Source organism: Amphibalanus amphitrite, unplaced genomic scaffold, assembly GCF_019059575.1.
Source record: "Amphibalanus amphitrite isolate SeventyFive unplaced genomic scaffold, NRLGWU_Aamphi_draft 000416F_arrow, whole genome shotgun sequence".
Classification (NCBI taxonomy): domain Eukaryota; kingdom Metazoa; phylum Arthropoda; class Thecostraca; order Balanomorpha; family Balanidae; genus Amphibalanus; species Amphibalanus amphitrite.
This window is the reverse complement of record NW_024881910.1, coordinates 21,180-35,457: the sequence shown is the minus strand read 5'-3', so window position 1 is coordinate 35,457 and position 14,278 is coordinate 21,180. Positions and strand designations below refer to the sequence as shown.

General features: G+C 52.0%; 1 protein-coding gene across 1 annotated transcript in view; it reads left to right on the top strand.

The window, feature by feature from the left end:
• Positions 1-13,857, top strand: part of LOC122390965 (KH domain-containing, RNA-binding, signal transduction-associated protein 2-like) — a 43,934-nt gene extending 30,077 nt beyond the window's left edge. The window contains exons 5-8 of the mRNA XM_043384439.1: positions 5,740-5,910; positions 6,726-6,889; positions 7,283-7,335; positions 13,328-13,857. Of these exons, the coding sequence (XP_043240374.1) occupies positions 5,740-5,910; positions 6,726-6,889; positions 7,283-7,335; positions 13,328-13,413 (474 nt within the window). The 3' untranslated portion in view covers positions 13,414-13,857. The remainder of the gene's footprint in view (positions 1-5,739; positions 5,911-6,725; positions 6,890-7,282; positions 7,336-13,327) is intronic.
• The last annotated feature ends 421 nt before the right edge of the window (positions 13,858-14,278 follow it).

Here is a 14,278-nt window from a genome sequence, read left to right as displayed (position 1 = left end):
GTTCGGCGGCGCTAAGTCGAGAGCTGCTGCTGGCCGCCCATTGTAGGGAACACCTTCAACATGTAGCGCAGTGACGAGTCCGCCGAAGTACGGAGAACGCCGTGCTAACCTGGCTTGTTTTTCGTGAACATGCGGAAACCACATCGACCCCTGAATCGGACGAGGCGCTCGTTGAGCGCCATGGATTCCGACGGTTGAAAGTGGCAGTGCAGCTCGTGATTGAATTGAATTCGTCCAGCTGGTTCCGCACCGGGCAGCACTTGTCTGCAGCTCTTCGGTCATCCCGGGTCGTTCGATCATCGACCGTGACGAACCTCAGAATAGTACAGAAGCTCGTTGCCACCATAGTTGCACTGAAGATGTCAGATTCAGTTCCTTTCGAGAACAGTTCCCGAACCATCAGTCGGCTGTAAAATCCACGCAAGAGGCAAGAGCACAGGAACGCCCATATTTTTGTGACTGTTACGTCTTGCAGCTTATGCTGCATCTTCGTGTTGCTGTCACCGAAGTACATAGGTGGTTTTCACACGCCTATGCTCCTCTGCCAAAGTCTTGTTGGTCCATTTTACCGTCTCTACCATCATTCCGCCGGCAATGACGAGCCTGAATGCGCCCGGCCATTTCCTTCTTTGCCTCTCGTGCTCGCTGGCCATGCACTCCAGGCTCTTCCCGGATGTTAGCCTGGCTTCGACGTCGGCCAGCCGGTGGTGGCACCATTTCCCAGGTCTCGGGGATCCTGCGCGCTCCTCGAAGCACTTATGGGCCGTCGTCCCGCGGCGGTTCAGCAAGCAGGTCGGTCTGATCAAAGATCGTCTTAGATCTAGTTAACTGTTGGATGATAGTAACAACTGTGGCATCGTCTTTGTCTCCGCGTCTCCGTACCTGTGACATCAGCACTGACCTTGAAGTAAGATTTTCAACCCACCCTGATAGTGCATGTGTGGCGCTTAAATTGATTAGGAACTTCCCGAGATCTTAGGGGAAGGGCGGCCGAACCCACCTCCCCTCCAACGACTGGTAGGGTCCGGGAACAGTCCAACGGGGCGCGGGATAATTTATCACCCGGTCCGCCATCCAGTACCAAGGATGCGTCACGATGACCCGTGCCTTATGTCTGTCGATCCATGCTACAGTCTGCCCATAGGCGGTGGAACGGGAAGGGCACCTGGGCACCGTGCCTCCCTTTGATTTCGGCATTTTAACATTAGCCCTATGGGCGTTGGGAAAGAATGGGACCAAAAGTCGACAGTGCCCCCGTCCCCTTAATTGAAGGTGTTCCGCCGCTACTGGCTCTGCCGGACTTTACTCGGGTTCGTCGGATCGCAATGCTTAACAGTCTGACGCCTCACCACGCTCCACAAAGCAAGCACACAGACAATATACCCAAGGGGAACCGTTGGCGTTGGTTGCATCGGGAAACCCCTCTCTCTGATATGCCAACGCGTCCAGAAACAGGCGTGTTTTTGTGTTGCGCCTGTGGCTGAGATTCCGTGTTACGATAAGTAGCTGTTGTCCGGGCGCGGGGCGGCTCTCCCCAGCCGAACGCACTCAGCTCGATGCCCATTTGGTCTCTGCTGCGGAAAGACAGGTGCCGATTGAAAACAAAAAACAGCGAGGCTGAGGCAGAAAAATGGCCACCGATTTGCGTCAAAATGAATAGTCTGGTTGGTTGATGGTGGTGAAGTCTCCAGGGGGTGTACTTGTGGGCCCAGATTACCCCACTGTTTTGACAAGCTGAAGTACGCTCGAGTGTGTGCTTTGGCAACGGTTTTTAACGATATGCTTTCAAGTTTAAAGTTATTTGTTTAGTTATATTTATGCCTTACGGGATCATTACTTTGGGTTCTGGAGAACGTAAAAGCTTTGACTTCATTTTTGGGCCATTTCAATTAATCGATTGAAAGCTTGCACAAGCGGGTATAATTTGTAATGTATTTCTATTGAAACGAGCGTCCTCAGTTTTGGCTGCCGGTGTCACTCGGTGGTGCCTTTGAGCAGGGGCGGATCCAGAAAATCTCCAAGGGAGGGGCCATTAGAAACCAGGAGGCCCCCATAATCCCACCTGTTGGAGGCCCCATCTTCCCACTTGTTGCCCCCCCCCCCCCCAAAAAAAAAACTGCGTCTATTGAGCTTATCTAGCTGTTCAGGCAGCATCTCAACATGAATAGCCACTTTATTTTCAGGAGGCCCCCTTTTCAGCTTTTTAACTTTTTATTTTATTTTTGAAAAAAAATCGGCCAAGGGGGGGCATGGCCCCCATGCCCCCCCTTGTATCCGCGCCTGCCTTTGAGTGGTGCTTCTGGGTGGTGCCGCTGGTCACTGCAGTGCTGCCGCCGCGCCGGTGCCATCACCAGTCAGTCTCCGCCGGCGGTGATTTGGACCGGCCGCTGTCCCCAGCTGCGCCATTCCAATGCATGAAACGAGCCCGCCGGGTCAGCGGCGCAGTCAGCGGAGAGCCGCTGATCTCCGGGGGCGACTGACGACTGGGGACGCCGCCCGCGGTACGGCGAACGGCGGCCCGCGGTACGACAAACGGCGGCCCGCGGTATACGACAAACGGCGGCCCGCGGTACGACAAACGGCGGCCCGCGGTACGACAAACGGCGGGCACGCGGTACGGCAAACGGCGACCTGCGGTACGATAAACAGCGGCCCGCGGTACGATAAACGCCGGCCCGCGGTACGACAAACGGCGGCCCGCGGTACGACAAACGGCGGCCCGCGGTACGGCAAACGGCCGCCGGTGCGCCCCGCGCAAATAAAGCGCCAAGTGGCCCAGCTCGCAATCAGAGGCTCTCCGCCATACCCAGGGCGCGGAGCCCCGTGATAGTGCGCGTAACTTGGGCCGCCGAGTTATGCGCTGTCAGTCGGGATTGTTTGAACTGTTTGTTTGCGTCCGCCCAAGTTCCAGCGGGTGGGCAGGTGCGTTCGGTAGAGCGAGAGCGAGTTGGATGTGCGCCCAGTTAGAACAATGTAGTGGTGGTTACTTCCACTTCGAAATATGATAATTAACCCTCGCCGGCCGAGGGGGGGGGGGGCGGGTGCCGCCCCCCCCCATAGGGTTTTTTCGCGATAGCTCCGAACACGCTGGCGATAGAGAGCTGAAACTTGGCATACCTGACCTTTGATCCAAGCCGCATCTTTTGACACCAACCGCATTTTTGGGTCAGGTCAGGTCACTGACCTATGACGTCATAAGTGAACCTCTGCACGGTCTTCAGATGTCGCAACTTCGCAACGCCCTCACTGCCAGAGGAGATGTCACAGGGAAATGAAACTTGCAGGATCTAGTATCCATTATGAGTCTCACAACTTGTATATCTCGGATTTTTCCTAAAGGTCATATGAGGTCAGGTCATTTTCGTGACCTCACCATTATAAGTCAATGGGGACAAATTCAAACTGCTATTCTGGCGCCGGGAACGATCTCCCACCATCTCAAGCACACAGAATCGTGATTTGATGCACTCCTTGCAAGGTTAGATGCGTCACTTTTGCAATGTTGACCTTGCGTGACGTCATTTATGACGTCATCAAGGTCATATTAGTTTTTCGTCAATAACTCTTGATCAAATTGAGCTAGCGAGTCGGGGAAGCCACCAATGGACTCAGGAAGACCTGCCGAATCGAATGATATGCGACATGACCCCTTTCGACCAACTTCGTGACCTTAGGGTGCTGACCTGACCTTGACCTGAGGTCAACACCCCAAGTTGACCTGACCCGAATAAAAAGTATATCATTCGACGCGCCTGAGCGAGGCGAACACGATGCTGCCAAAATCGCGGCGCTGCGACCGTTTTTTGCGAAGTTATTCACCAAAAACTGAACCGTACCTTGGGGCACTTGACCTGACCTCAGAGGTCACCGGTTGACCTAGGACCTTAAAATTGGGTACCAATCTCTGCGTCTCGTAACGGCGCACACGCTCGTTTTTTCCGCGACGCGCTAGCTCCACCAGGGGCGAAACGGCGAGGGGGGGGGTCGTACCCGCCCCCCCCCCCCTCGGCCGGCGCGTATGTAGAAAACCAATAGGTCCGGCGAGGGTTAACTTCTGCAGCAATGGACTGAGTTGAATTGTAAGACCACGGGACTGCCCGCGTGGGAGGGGCTCCTTTTGACGCGCTGAGACTGACCGAATGGGTCACCTTTTGTGGTGCTTGGAGTGACCCGCTGCGATCAGGGACTGACAACGAAGGAGCGTAGGACGCCTGATCTCTGTGATTGACCCGTCTGTTCATTATGACCACCTTTATTTAGCGGTTTGAGCTGACACTTCCCTGGGCCAGCCACGTAGTTTTTTTTTCATTGAATACATTTAAATTCAACATTATCTACGTTTTAGGTTTTCCCTAGTCCCTAGCAACAAGCTCACAGCACAAACCCGTCCCATTTAAATCAATGGTGACGACACGCGATACTCTCCGTCGGTGCATGCATTGTTATGCTTACATTGCAGTCGGGGGCGACAGCTGGATGAAGGGCGCCTGACTGCTGCCAGACATGAAACGTCTGGTCTGGCATGACATGTCTGGCACCAGTGAGGCGACCTTCATCACGCCCAGATTGAACAACAAAGGCAACGTTGCGACAAAGGTCCCCGCTGCACTTGGCAAGCTCGTTGAATTACGAGATCAACGAGACATTTAGGTATTCGAATTTATTCTTATAAAACAAGGTAACAACACAAACTACGAAAGTAGAAACCCTCGTGAATCTTAAATGCATTGCTTTTTGTGTTTATGCCTCCACTTGTGATAAATAAAAATGATAGCGCTTTTGAAATTTCAACGTAGCTAAGTCATTTACAAGTGACATTTTAAGCCGGCTGCTGATCAGTTCAGACATTTCGGCTGCCTAGCCAGACGCGCTGCCGCTTCGTGGAGATAAATATCATATCGAAGCCTTAGTGAAACGGAACCGCTCGTCGAGGTTATCTCTCCACCTATAGTTATGTCCGTTTTCAGTACCGGCTCCCCTCATTTCGCAGATGCTGAGTCCATACTGATGGCTCAGCTAGCGCTTTTGCGACAATATGTCGTCTAATCCGAGCTTTTTAGCTGAGCAGTCGGGTGTAACGGTTAAAGTTTGTTGTATTTGTTCCCTTCTGTTGCGTGCCTGGAGTTGCTGAAGCCACCGATTTCTCTCTTGTCAAGTCTTGCCGCAGCTTTGTTCCGTTGGACAGCCGGAACTCACGCTTGTCGTCTCGCAACTCAATTGGAGCGGACGCAGAAAATGGGCACGGGAACGTAAAGCCTTAGCACGCTGAGGCTGACACGTAAATCGATAACAGAAACTTCTGGGAGAGTGTTACGGTGTGGTAAGTGCATCTATCTGAGTATGAGTCAGGTCCGGATATGTGACAGGTCCAGTTGGGTCAGGTCGTATAATTATGTCATGTGTCACAGCTGTCATAGAATCATGTCCGTTGTTGTTTGTCCTTCGTGCTGACACTCCGCGTATCGGTCCGGTGCAGTGGTGCGTCTGTGTGTCGGCCCGGGCTCGGCGTTGTGTTCGGCGCGGTGACAATCCAATTTTGGTCCGCTGGTGATCGTCATCCTCGATGATTCTACATTTGTCGGCCCGGCATGTTCGCCACCAGGACTTGTCTTACTCTGTTTATCCAGCAGCTTCGCCAGGACTCTGACTCTGTCTGCAGTCCGGCAGATTCGCAGGGACTCTGTCTGTCGGCCCGGTAGATTCGCAGGAACTTTGTCTGACTGTCTGTTGGTCCGACAGATTCGCCAGGAGCAGATGCGGGAGATGAAGCGCCTGGGTCTGAAGGAGGACGGCCGTCAGCCGGCCGGGGCCGAACACCGCGAGTCGACCGGAACTGAGGCTGAGGAGACGGCCTCGGGGTCATCACCGGGTCAGGACGCCGGACTGCACTCACCCGAGGACGACCCCAAGGTCAGGAGTCCACCTCCCGAGGACGACCCCAAGGTCAGGAGTCCACCCGGAGGAGGCGGGTGGGTGTATTTGTCTGGTAACTACATTTTAGTCGAGTGTCTTTACCAGCCGTAACTTTGCGCAAAAAAAATACCATAAATCTATCGGCTCTACAAAGTTCCAATGTTTGCCTGCTATCCATAGTCCACGCGATCAAACGAAGTTTGATCCGTACCGATCGTTTGATCTCCTAAATAGCATTGAAGTGATCAAAGTATGTTAGCAAGTTGTTCTGAAAAGAAACGTCCTTCCCCAAGGCCCAAGCTATAAATGCTTACTTCAGCAAGAAGTTTTTGCTTACTGTGTTATGTAATGCATGACTGGTGTAGCAAGCTATCGGGGCGCCTTTAATTAATGAAAATCAGGGCCTATTGCATGGCTGCATAGACATTTACCGCAGCGTCAACTTCATACTATTCTCACTTTCTGTGTCAATTTTGTGCAAACGAACACTCTCGTCTATCTTCTTTTCTCTTTCCTCTCTTTTCTCCGGTCTCCTCTCTTCTCTTTCACTCTCTCGCTCTTTCTGTGCCCTCGCTCATCACATTTTCTCCCTCCCTTTCTTTCTCTCTCCCTCTCCCTCTCTCTCTCTCCTCTCCCATTCTCTTTTTCTCTTTCTTTTGTTTTTTTTCTCTCTCACTCTCTTTGGGTCGCTCTCTCTCTTTCTCTCTCCCTCTGCCTCCTCATGCACCTATATTCGCTGTAGTGTGCTAGTGTACTTGTGTGTAGTAAGTACGTGTGCTTGTGTGATTAACTGTGCTTTACCCCTCCCCCAGTGTTCTGAGGAGCCGGAGCCGGCCGTTCCCGTGACCAGACCTCCTGCTCCGCTCCCCTCCGCTCCGCCACAGCGGCAGCGCGTGCTCAACATCCTGGACCGGGCGCGGCTTATCTCCGAGAGTTCGCGGGTGGCCAAGCTCACCAAGAGTGTCGACAGCCGCAGGTGGGGGCGTGCTCGTCGGGCGTGCTCGGAGGCGGTGTTTACAGACGCGGCGCCCGCAGATCAGCAGACTGCCGGTGATGGGTGCTCAGGTGGAACAGCCCGGTCGGACCGCGGACGGGGCAGGGTGTGCGGGGAAATCCGGACCAAATTGGAACACCATTGGGAATGCGGACCGCGAGCTCAGGGAGAGAGATAATCGACACAGGAGGGTAAACAACTTAGCGTGGTTGGCAGGTATTGATTTAGACAGTTGCGAACGGGTTTGCTGCCAGGTAGGTAGGAAGGATAAATGATCAGTTACCACAGATAAGATCATCTTATCTTATCTTTTATCGGAACTAAAGCTCACCTGATTGCCATGTAAATATTAACACTTGTTATTGTTTGTTTCAGTTTTACCCTGGATGGGGGCTACGAGCTTCCCGAGGCCTTCCTCGCTCCAGATGGTGAGTAGACTGTGAGATCGATGACCACCTGGTGAGAATAAGAGGACGTTATTGGCAGTAGAATGTGTGCAGACCATTAAATAGGCAATAAAGGTTCATGACAAAATGATAGTTTTCAACCAGGTGTTTTGTGACCTGTTTTATTCGTGACGAAGGTGATGTTGCAATTTTTGTTTTTGCAGATAACTTTGAAAAGAGCATACATACATTAACCTTCGCCCTGGTGGGGGGGGGCCATTTTGGCCCCCCCCCCCTGTGGTTTTTCAGCGATAACTCAGAAACCACTTGAGTTAGCGCCCTGAAACTTTGTATAGCTGTTTATTCAACATTTTTACATCATGTCCTTTTTTGGGGGGTTCGGGTCAGGTCAGGTCAGGTCACAAGGTCACCAAAACTGACACCACCTCTAAAAAAGTTCAAAGCTCTCTCAAAGGCACAGCTTTTATCCGATCGATGTAAAATTTACAGTACTTGAAGATGTCACCCAGCTCTACAAAATGGCTATCTCGGATTTTTTATAAATGTGACCTAAGGTCAGGTCAGGTCATCGCTGCTCCCCATTATAAGTCAATGGGAGAATCGAAAAGTAGTTGTTTTTCAGCTAAATCGGGCGTGATTGTTCCTATATTTCGTTATTGAAGTGTCTTGGGTCAGCAAATCACAGCCCATGTGAAACCATTTGCTTGTGACCTCGCTGAGGTCACGCTAGGTCATCTCCCTGGTCACCAGAGGTCACCAGCGGTTTTTCTGCACTTACTTGTTATTGAATAGAGATAGAGACTCCGTTCGACGTTTATCGTGTTTGTCTCGTCAATGCGGATCGAATGATATGCAGCATGACCTATTTCGGTAAGGTCATGACCTTGACCTGAGGTCAAATTTTCAAAATGACCTTTCGAGGTCAAACTATATATCATTCGACGCGTCTCGACGAGCCAAGCACGATGGTGCATGAATCGTTTCTCTATTTTCTCGTGAATGCATGCTATAGTTAAAAACATTTTCAACGAAATTTGCCAAGTTGACCTTGCATGACCTCTGTAGGCCAAACCGTTGAGCTGAGGTCAAATCTGACGAACCTTGGCGAAAGAGCTTGAAAAGAGCTATCGATTGCTTTTTTCCGCGGCTCTCTAGCTCTTCTAGTTTCCGAGCTACAGCGGAATATGTCCGGCAACACCGAAAACACTGAAATTTGACCTATGATGACCTCTAGCGACCTCAATATTGACCTTAGCGAAAAAATGACCGAAATACTTTCGAACGTACTTGTTATGGGCTTTCGTTTGCTTTTTTCCGCGTCTTCCTAGCCCTCTTCGTTTTCGAGTTAGACGGGGGGGGGTCATTTTGGCCCCCCCCCACCAGGGCGAAGGTGGCTCAGACCCACACCAGGGCGCGGGTTAAAAATAGAAGTTGAAATGGGCTAATGTTGTTTGGCAGATGCATCTCGCTGTCTCCTCTGTCACCAGCCCATCTGAAACCTGAGACGCTGAGAGCCTCTGTGACCACCTCTGGTCATCTGGGTCCGTTTTTCCATGTTTGTCCGTCCGAGCATTACGGCTTTCTGGGACTCTGCGCCGACCGGAGACCACATCCACCCTCTCTTGTCGTGAGCCATTACCGTCGAGACCTATATTCTCTAAGCTCGTTAAGGGCGCGCACGCAAAACAAACCTAGTTAACGTTCCCTGCTCTGCCGGTGCCTTTCTTGTGTGTCTCTGGAGATTTGTGCGCCAGTGCACACTCGGATGGCAAAAGCATCACATCTACACGGCCTGCATATATTATGACAGGAAACCATGAATATTGACTACATAAACAGGCGTATTTGCTGGCTCGCCCGGGTACAGATCAAGGAGCACGTTCTCAGAGACAGGGATCATCTTAGTGCGTCACATGATGACTGGACAGCATACAGTCACGATCGGAAGGAAAGTGTTGCAGGAGTTGCAGCGGGCAATTAGTTCACTGATCAACAATGACGAAGTTGGGCCATCAGCATCATGCCTGCCCGATATTGTGAAATGTCGATCGATCCGTCTTGTGACAGTTCGGTTATTGCGAGAAATCCCTGCGTTCAAGTCACTCAAGTCGATAAGCTGTTATATGGTGCTGGAATGGCTTAGCAGTGGAATATGTATCCAATAATCCGTTACGCATACATATACCTAGCTGACCTGCCAGCCAGCCGTGGATCAGTCTATCTGTTCGGTCTGGCTTTTTGGCCAGTAAGTGAGCAATTGTCTGTGGTATTTGTGGTCTCAACACACATGGCTGATGTTCCCATGAGTGTTTAATAGGCTAGTTCTGGATCTCGATTTATGAAGCGCAATCTTTTCCCCATCGTATGAATTACACCAATGAAAAGAAAATGTGTCCCATTTGTTCAGCTTTGAAAGCCATCTACGAGAAGGTAGGCATCTACGCCAAAGTTAACGCAACAACTCAAGTGAAGTGCTGTGCTCGTCCTGGTGTACTTTTTATTCATTGAGTCTTCACGATTTTAGTTTATTAGCGTTTGAAGAATCTTGAATATGTTTAAGGGAAGTGGGAACAAAGCTTTCCGTACGTACTTTTTTATTTTTCGTGTCGGGTCGCGGCCGGCCGGCCGCGGACCATTTTCAGAAGTGGCGGGCAGACCGTGCGTCGAGTACTTGCTTTCTCGCGCGGCGGTACTGGGGTTCACTAGCATTGTTTAAAATATTTTCATTTGCCATGAACTTGAAATTATACACTGTAATTAACGATCATTTGTCAATTATTACAAGTTCCTCAAAATTCTTCTTTGAAAGCAAATGATTTCATTTCACTCAAGAAATGTCTTGTCCACCACTACAACCGCCACCCAGCCGCCATCCATTGGAAGAGATAGACTCTGCGGAACAAAGTGTCGTTTTAAACTGGACTGGGAACCAATGTGTGATGACATTTCGAGCTAAATTTATGCTCATTGTGTACCTAGAAGCATTGGGAACAACGCTCTGACTGTACATTTTTAGATTTTTGCCTCTAAATGAAAATATTTACAGTCAAGTACTTTGCGAGCGCAGTTTAGAAGCTCCCGTAATGTTAAAGTCCTATCTCCTACAAGTATGTAAATACTGCTCTAGGGAACCAACAGTTCGCATCGTACTAGCTTTAAACTATATCCATAGTGTTCCCAGTACTTTGTTGAACACTGTGGTGAGTGTACATTTTTCGTTTTTTTGCTTTACAAGCGTAAAATTCGTCTGGTTTTACACCACTTCATTCGCCTCCATAGCCCGGTAACGGCGCCGCGCGGCGCGGCCGGCCGGCGCCCGCTGTAGTTTCAAACACTGCCCGATAGATGGCAGGCGCAGAAGTGGTCCCAGCCGTCCCGGTACGTGGTATATTGACTTATGAACGATGCTACCTATCAGTATTATGATTGCTTCTACGATGGCAAATGGCTTCAGAATGCTGCACTCATCAAGACGATAACATAACGAGGCTTGGACCGCGCGTATTAAACGTTTTTGCGTCGATTTCTGCTTAGTGGTTTGATTCAATACTGCACGAATAATGGGGCACCTTTCCTTCTTGTGCCATCTCATTGAGCAGGAATGATGGCTGGCGCTGGGGCACAGCGCGCCGCAGCATATCTGTTAGATGATGGGCCATATAGCTGAGCAGTCCCGCGCGGCCAATTTCGAGGCATGCTGATCCGAGAAGTCGAGTGGAAAGGGACTGTGTCTGGCGCCGGTATGAGCACTTCTCGTCTGCGTGGTTGGGGTGATGTGAGGTATTCAATGCTCGGGTAGCCACAGATCAGATGCAATATTGGATGCTGAGACCCGTGTGCAACCAGGCTGGTAATTCTTTTATCTTAATTTTGTGCGCGTGCGATAGCTTCTGATCTGCAAGCAAGCCTTTGATCCTGCTATAAAAGGTTTTCGGTCAGCTACGCTTGTATGTTTATTTTTCCTCGCAAACTTGGCAAAGTTCCTTCGTTGTTTGCGAGCTTGTTTTTATTGAAATCCAACAGAAACCTACAAGACAAACAGGCCGAGCTTCCCGCAAAATGACGACACCCGCTGCGCAGTGCCATCAGTGAAACGAACAGATCAGGCTCCCATCGGAACAGCTGTCGGCTCGCCGCCACATTCCATCTCGGACCCGGTCGTAACTTGTAACACTCGATCCCGGCCGCGATGTACGGAGAGCCGAGGTGTATTTACGGGCTCGCCCAAGGCTCCGGGCTCGCCCCGCTCTCCGGCGTTGGCGAGTGTGCCGGGCGGCCGAGGAGGAGGATTAGGACTTCTTAGCGCGAGAGCGGAGGACAAGAGAGGAGGAAATCGGCGATGGCGATGGCAAGTGAAAAATTGGGAGCTGGAAGACAAGGGTGATGCTGATACTGAGAGGACTGGGAGGATGGATGGAGGACTGGGAGGACTGAGGTGGGACTGAGAGGATGGGGAGGACGGAGGTGTTAAATAGAGGACGAGGAGGCCGACAGGCGGAGGACAGCATGACAATGGCTGTGGCAGTATTGGCTGTGGAGGACGGATGATGACTGAGAGGACAGAGTCGCACCTCCTCGTCTCATTGAAGGTCCAATGCACCGGCCTGCCTTCCCCGCCCCGACAATAACCGTCCGCCTAGCGATCCAACCACCCGCCGGCCCAGCCACGGCACTCTATTCTCGCAGCGCGGCCAAAATTTAGGTGCGCGGCTGACGGCGCGCTGGCATCGGCGGCCGGCCTCAATAGGGCGGCTGGGCCTGCTCACGGCCGCCCTGACCGCCGCGGTTTTGTTTGGCCCTTGACGGTGACAGACGGCCTAGTCGCCGATCCATTCTCGCCGCGCCGGCCAGACACCTGCTCGGCCTTTTTACCGGCTGGACGACGTCACACTTGGTGGGAACAGCCCTCGTGACGTGTTATTCGGTGCAATGTGTATATGAACTGCCCTTTGGCAGCAACTGGTCTGACCCGGCCGAAAATAGCACCGGACTGAGGCTGAAAGAGCGGTGCGTATGGAGCAATCCGGCCCAAAAGACAGGCATCCTATACCACCCCACCCGTCCCTGCGAACGGCATCCTCTCTCCCATCCGTCCCACCGGCCTGTGTCCCACCCTTTACCCATCCCACTCACTGGCGTATTACCCTCCAGTCTCCACCTCCCTCCCACTCGCCCCACCCATCCCACCGCCCCTGCTCTCGGGACATTTCGAGGGTGTCTGGCGCGGCGGCCGAGCGACCGCCTCCGTCCAATGATTGCACCACGCACCGCCGACTGGCCGGCTTTCATGGAGCGGCGAGTGCATCGGCGGCTCGAGCGACGTCCGGTTGTCGTTCTTGTGCCGCGATATTGGCTGGTGCCGGGCGGCGGGGATCACGACAGTGCTGGCCTGCAGCACCGCGCCGCACACATGGTGGTGGTCAGATGCCAGTCCAACTGAACAGTGCGGCTAGTATAAATGAAATCAATTTGGGAAATTTAATGCGGAAGTGCATGATGCGTTGCACGCATTTAGGCAGGAAGGAAAAACGTAATGGGCATATACGTAATAGGTTAACTTAAACCAATTTGCAATTTGTATTTCATTTCAAATTTCTGTCGTTCTTTTACGGTTTCCGCGCGTGACTACCCGTCGTTTTACATCAGCTGCACGACCTATTCATAGGAGCCTTCCACATGTGGCTTCATTCCATATCATAATCAATTTCGAATCCCGATCTAAGATGTATTGACAGACCTCAATAATGCCTATCAGAAAACACCTTTTGGTTGGACGAAGGACGACCGACTGTATTAGAGAATTGCTGTGCTTTACCGTTCAAGCTCAGACAGGATGAAAATCTATAAAAGCATTAGAATATTAATTTGAATCACCATAAGATGGGACACCAACCCAGCATTGCCATGGTGCCTAACGCTCGCTTTCCACTGTGTTTCAGCTCGGAGCAATGATGCCTGTCCTCACTGTGTTCCAGGTTGGAACACTGACGCGCGCGTCCTAACTGTGTTCCAGGTCGGAGCCCCCTGCAGTGGCTGGGCCTCCGAGGTCCGATGGAGCGACGCCGCCTGAGGCCGGCTCCCTACATCATCCCGAAGTAGACGGCGAGCTGACCTGGCCGCCGCTGACCCGGCCAGGTCACGGCCGGTGACCTCGGTCAGGTCACGCCCGGTGACCTCGATCAGGTCACGGCCGATGACCTCTGTCAGATCACCCCAGTCCGGACACAGGGTCAGCTGAGAGACAACCGGGCTCAAGCGGGCACGTTTGGTTGGCGCCTCTCGTAAGGTGTGCTCAGAGGGTATGATGTCCCAAATGGTGCTGAAAGTGGAGGCTTATTGTGAACTTGTAGACAGACTGATCGGACGGTCCATGCGGTTGGCTGGTGGAACAGACTCGGTGCAGCTCTCTGGTCGTCGGGAAAGGACAGACACGGTGGAGAGGACCGCGCTGAGGGAAGGGATTCCAACCATGGTCCATGTGCCAAGCTGAGGGCGCCTCGTTCTGGATGGAAGACACAACGAAGTCTCACTCCGATGAGAGGTAAGTTTTGTAAGTGAGTGAGGAAGTTAACTTGCATATTGTTTGTTTCTTGTGGACTTTGCAGTTCAACCCACGTCCTCGGTCCGGTCCCGATAATCCCTCAGAAGGCTCACCAGTCACCACCATGTCAGGGTCTCCACTGAACCCAGTGATACTGTCCGTTTCGGATTGTTCTTTCCGTGGTGTGAGCTGGGGTCACGAATTGCGTGCCGTCCCTCACCTTCTCTGGCTGGTCATATATTTCACCGGCTCCTGGGAACCGCCACAGGTGTCTTGTGGTTTGCTCGGGGTTCCAGACACCCGCTCACTGTCGCTGGCTAGCACCCGGTCCGCTGCTGTCTACACTCCACAGTTCACGCCAGTCCATATAGCCTCCGAGCCGTCGCAGTTGTCCAGTGTCCATGCCAGTTCAGTTGGACACCT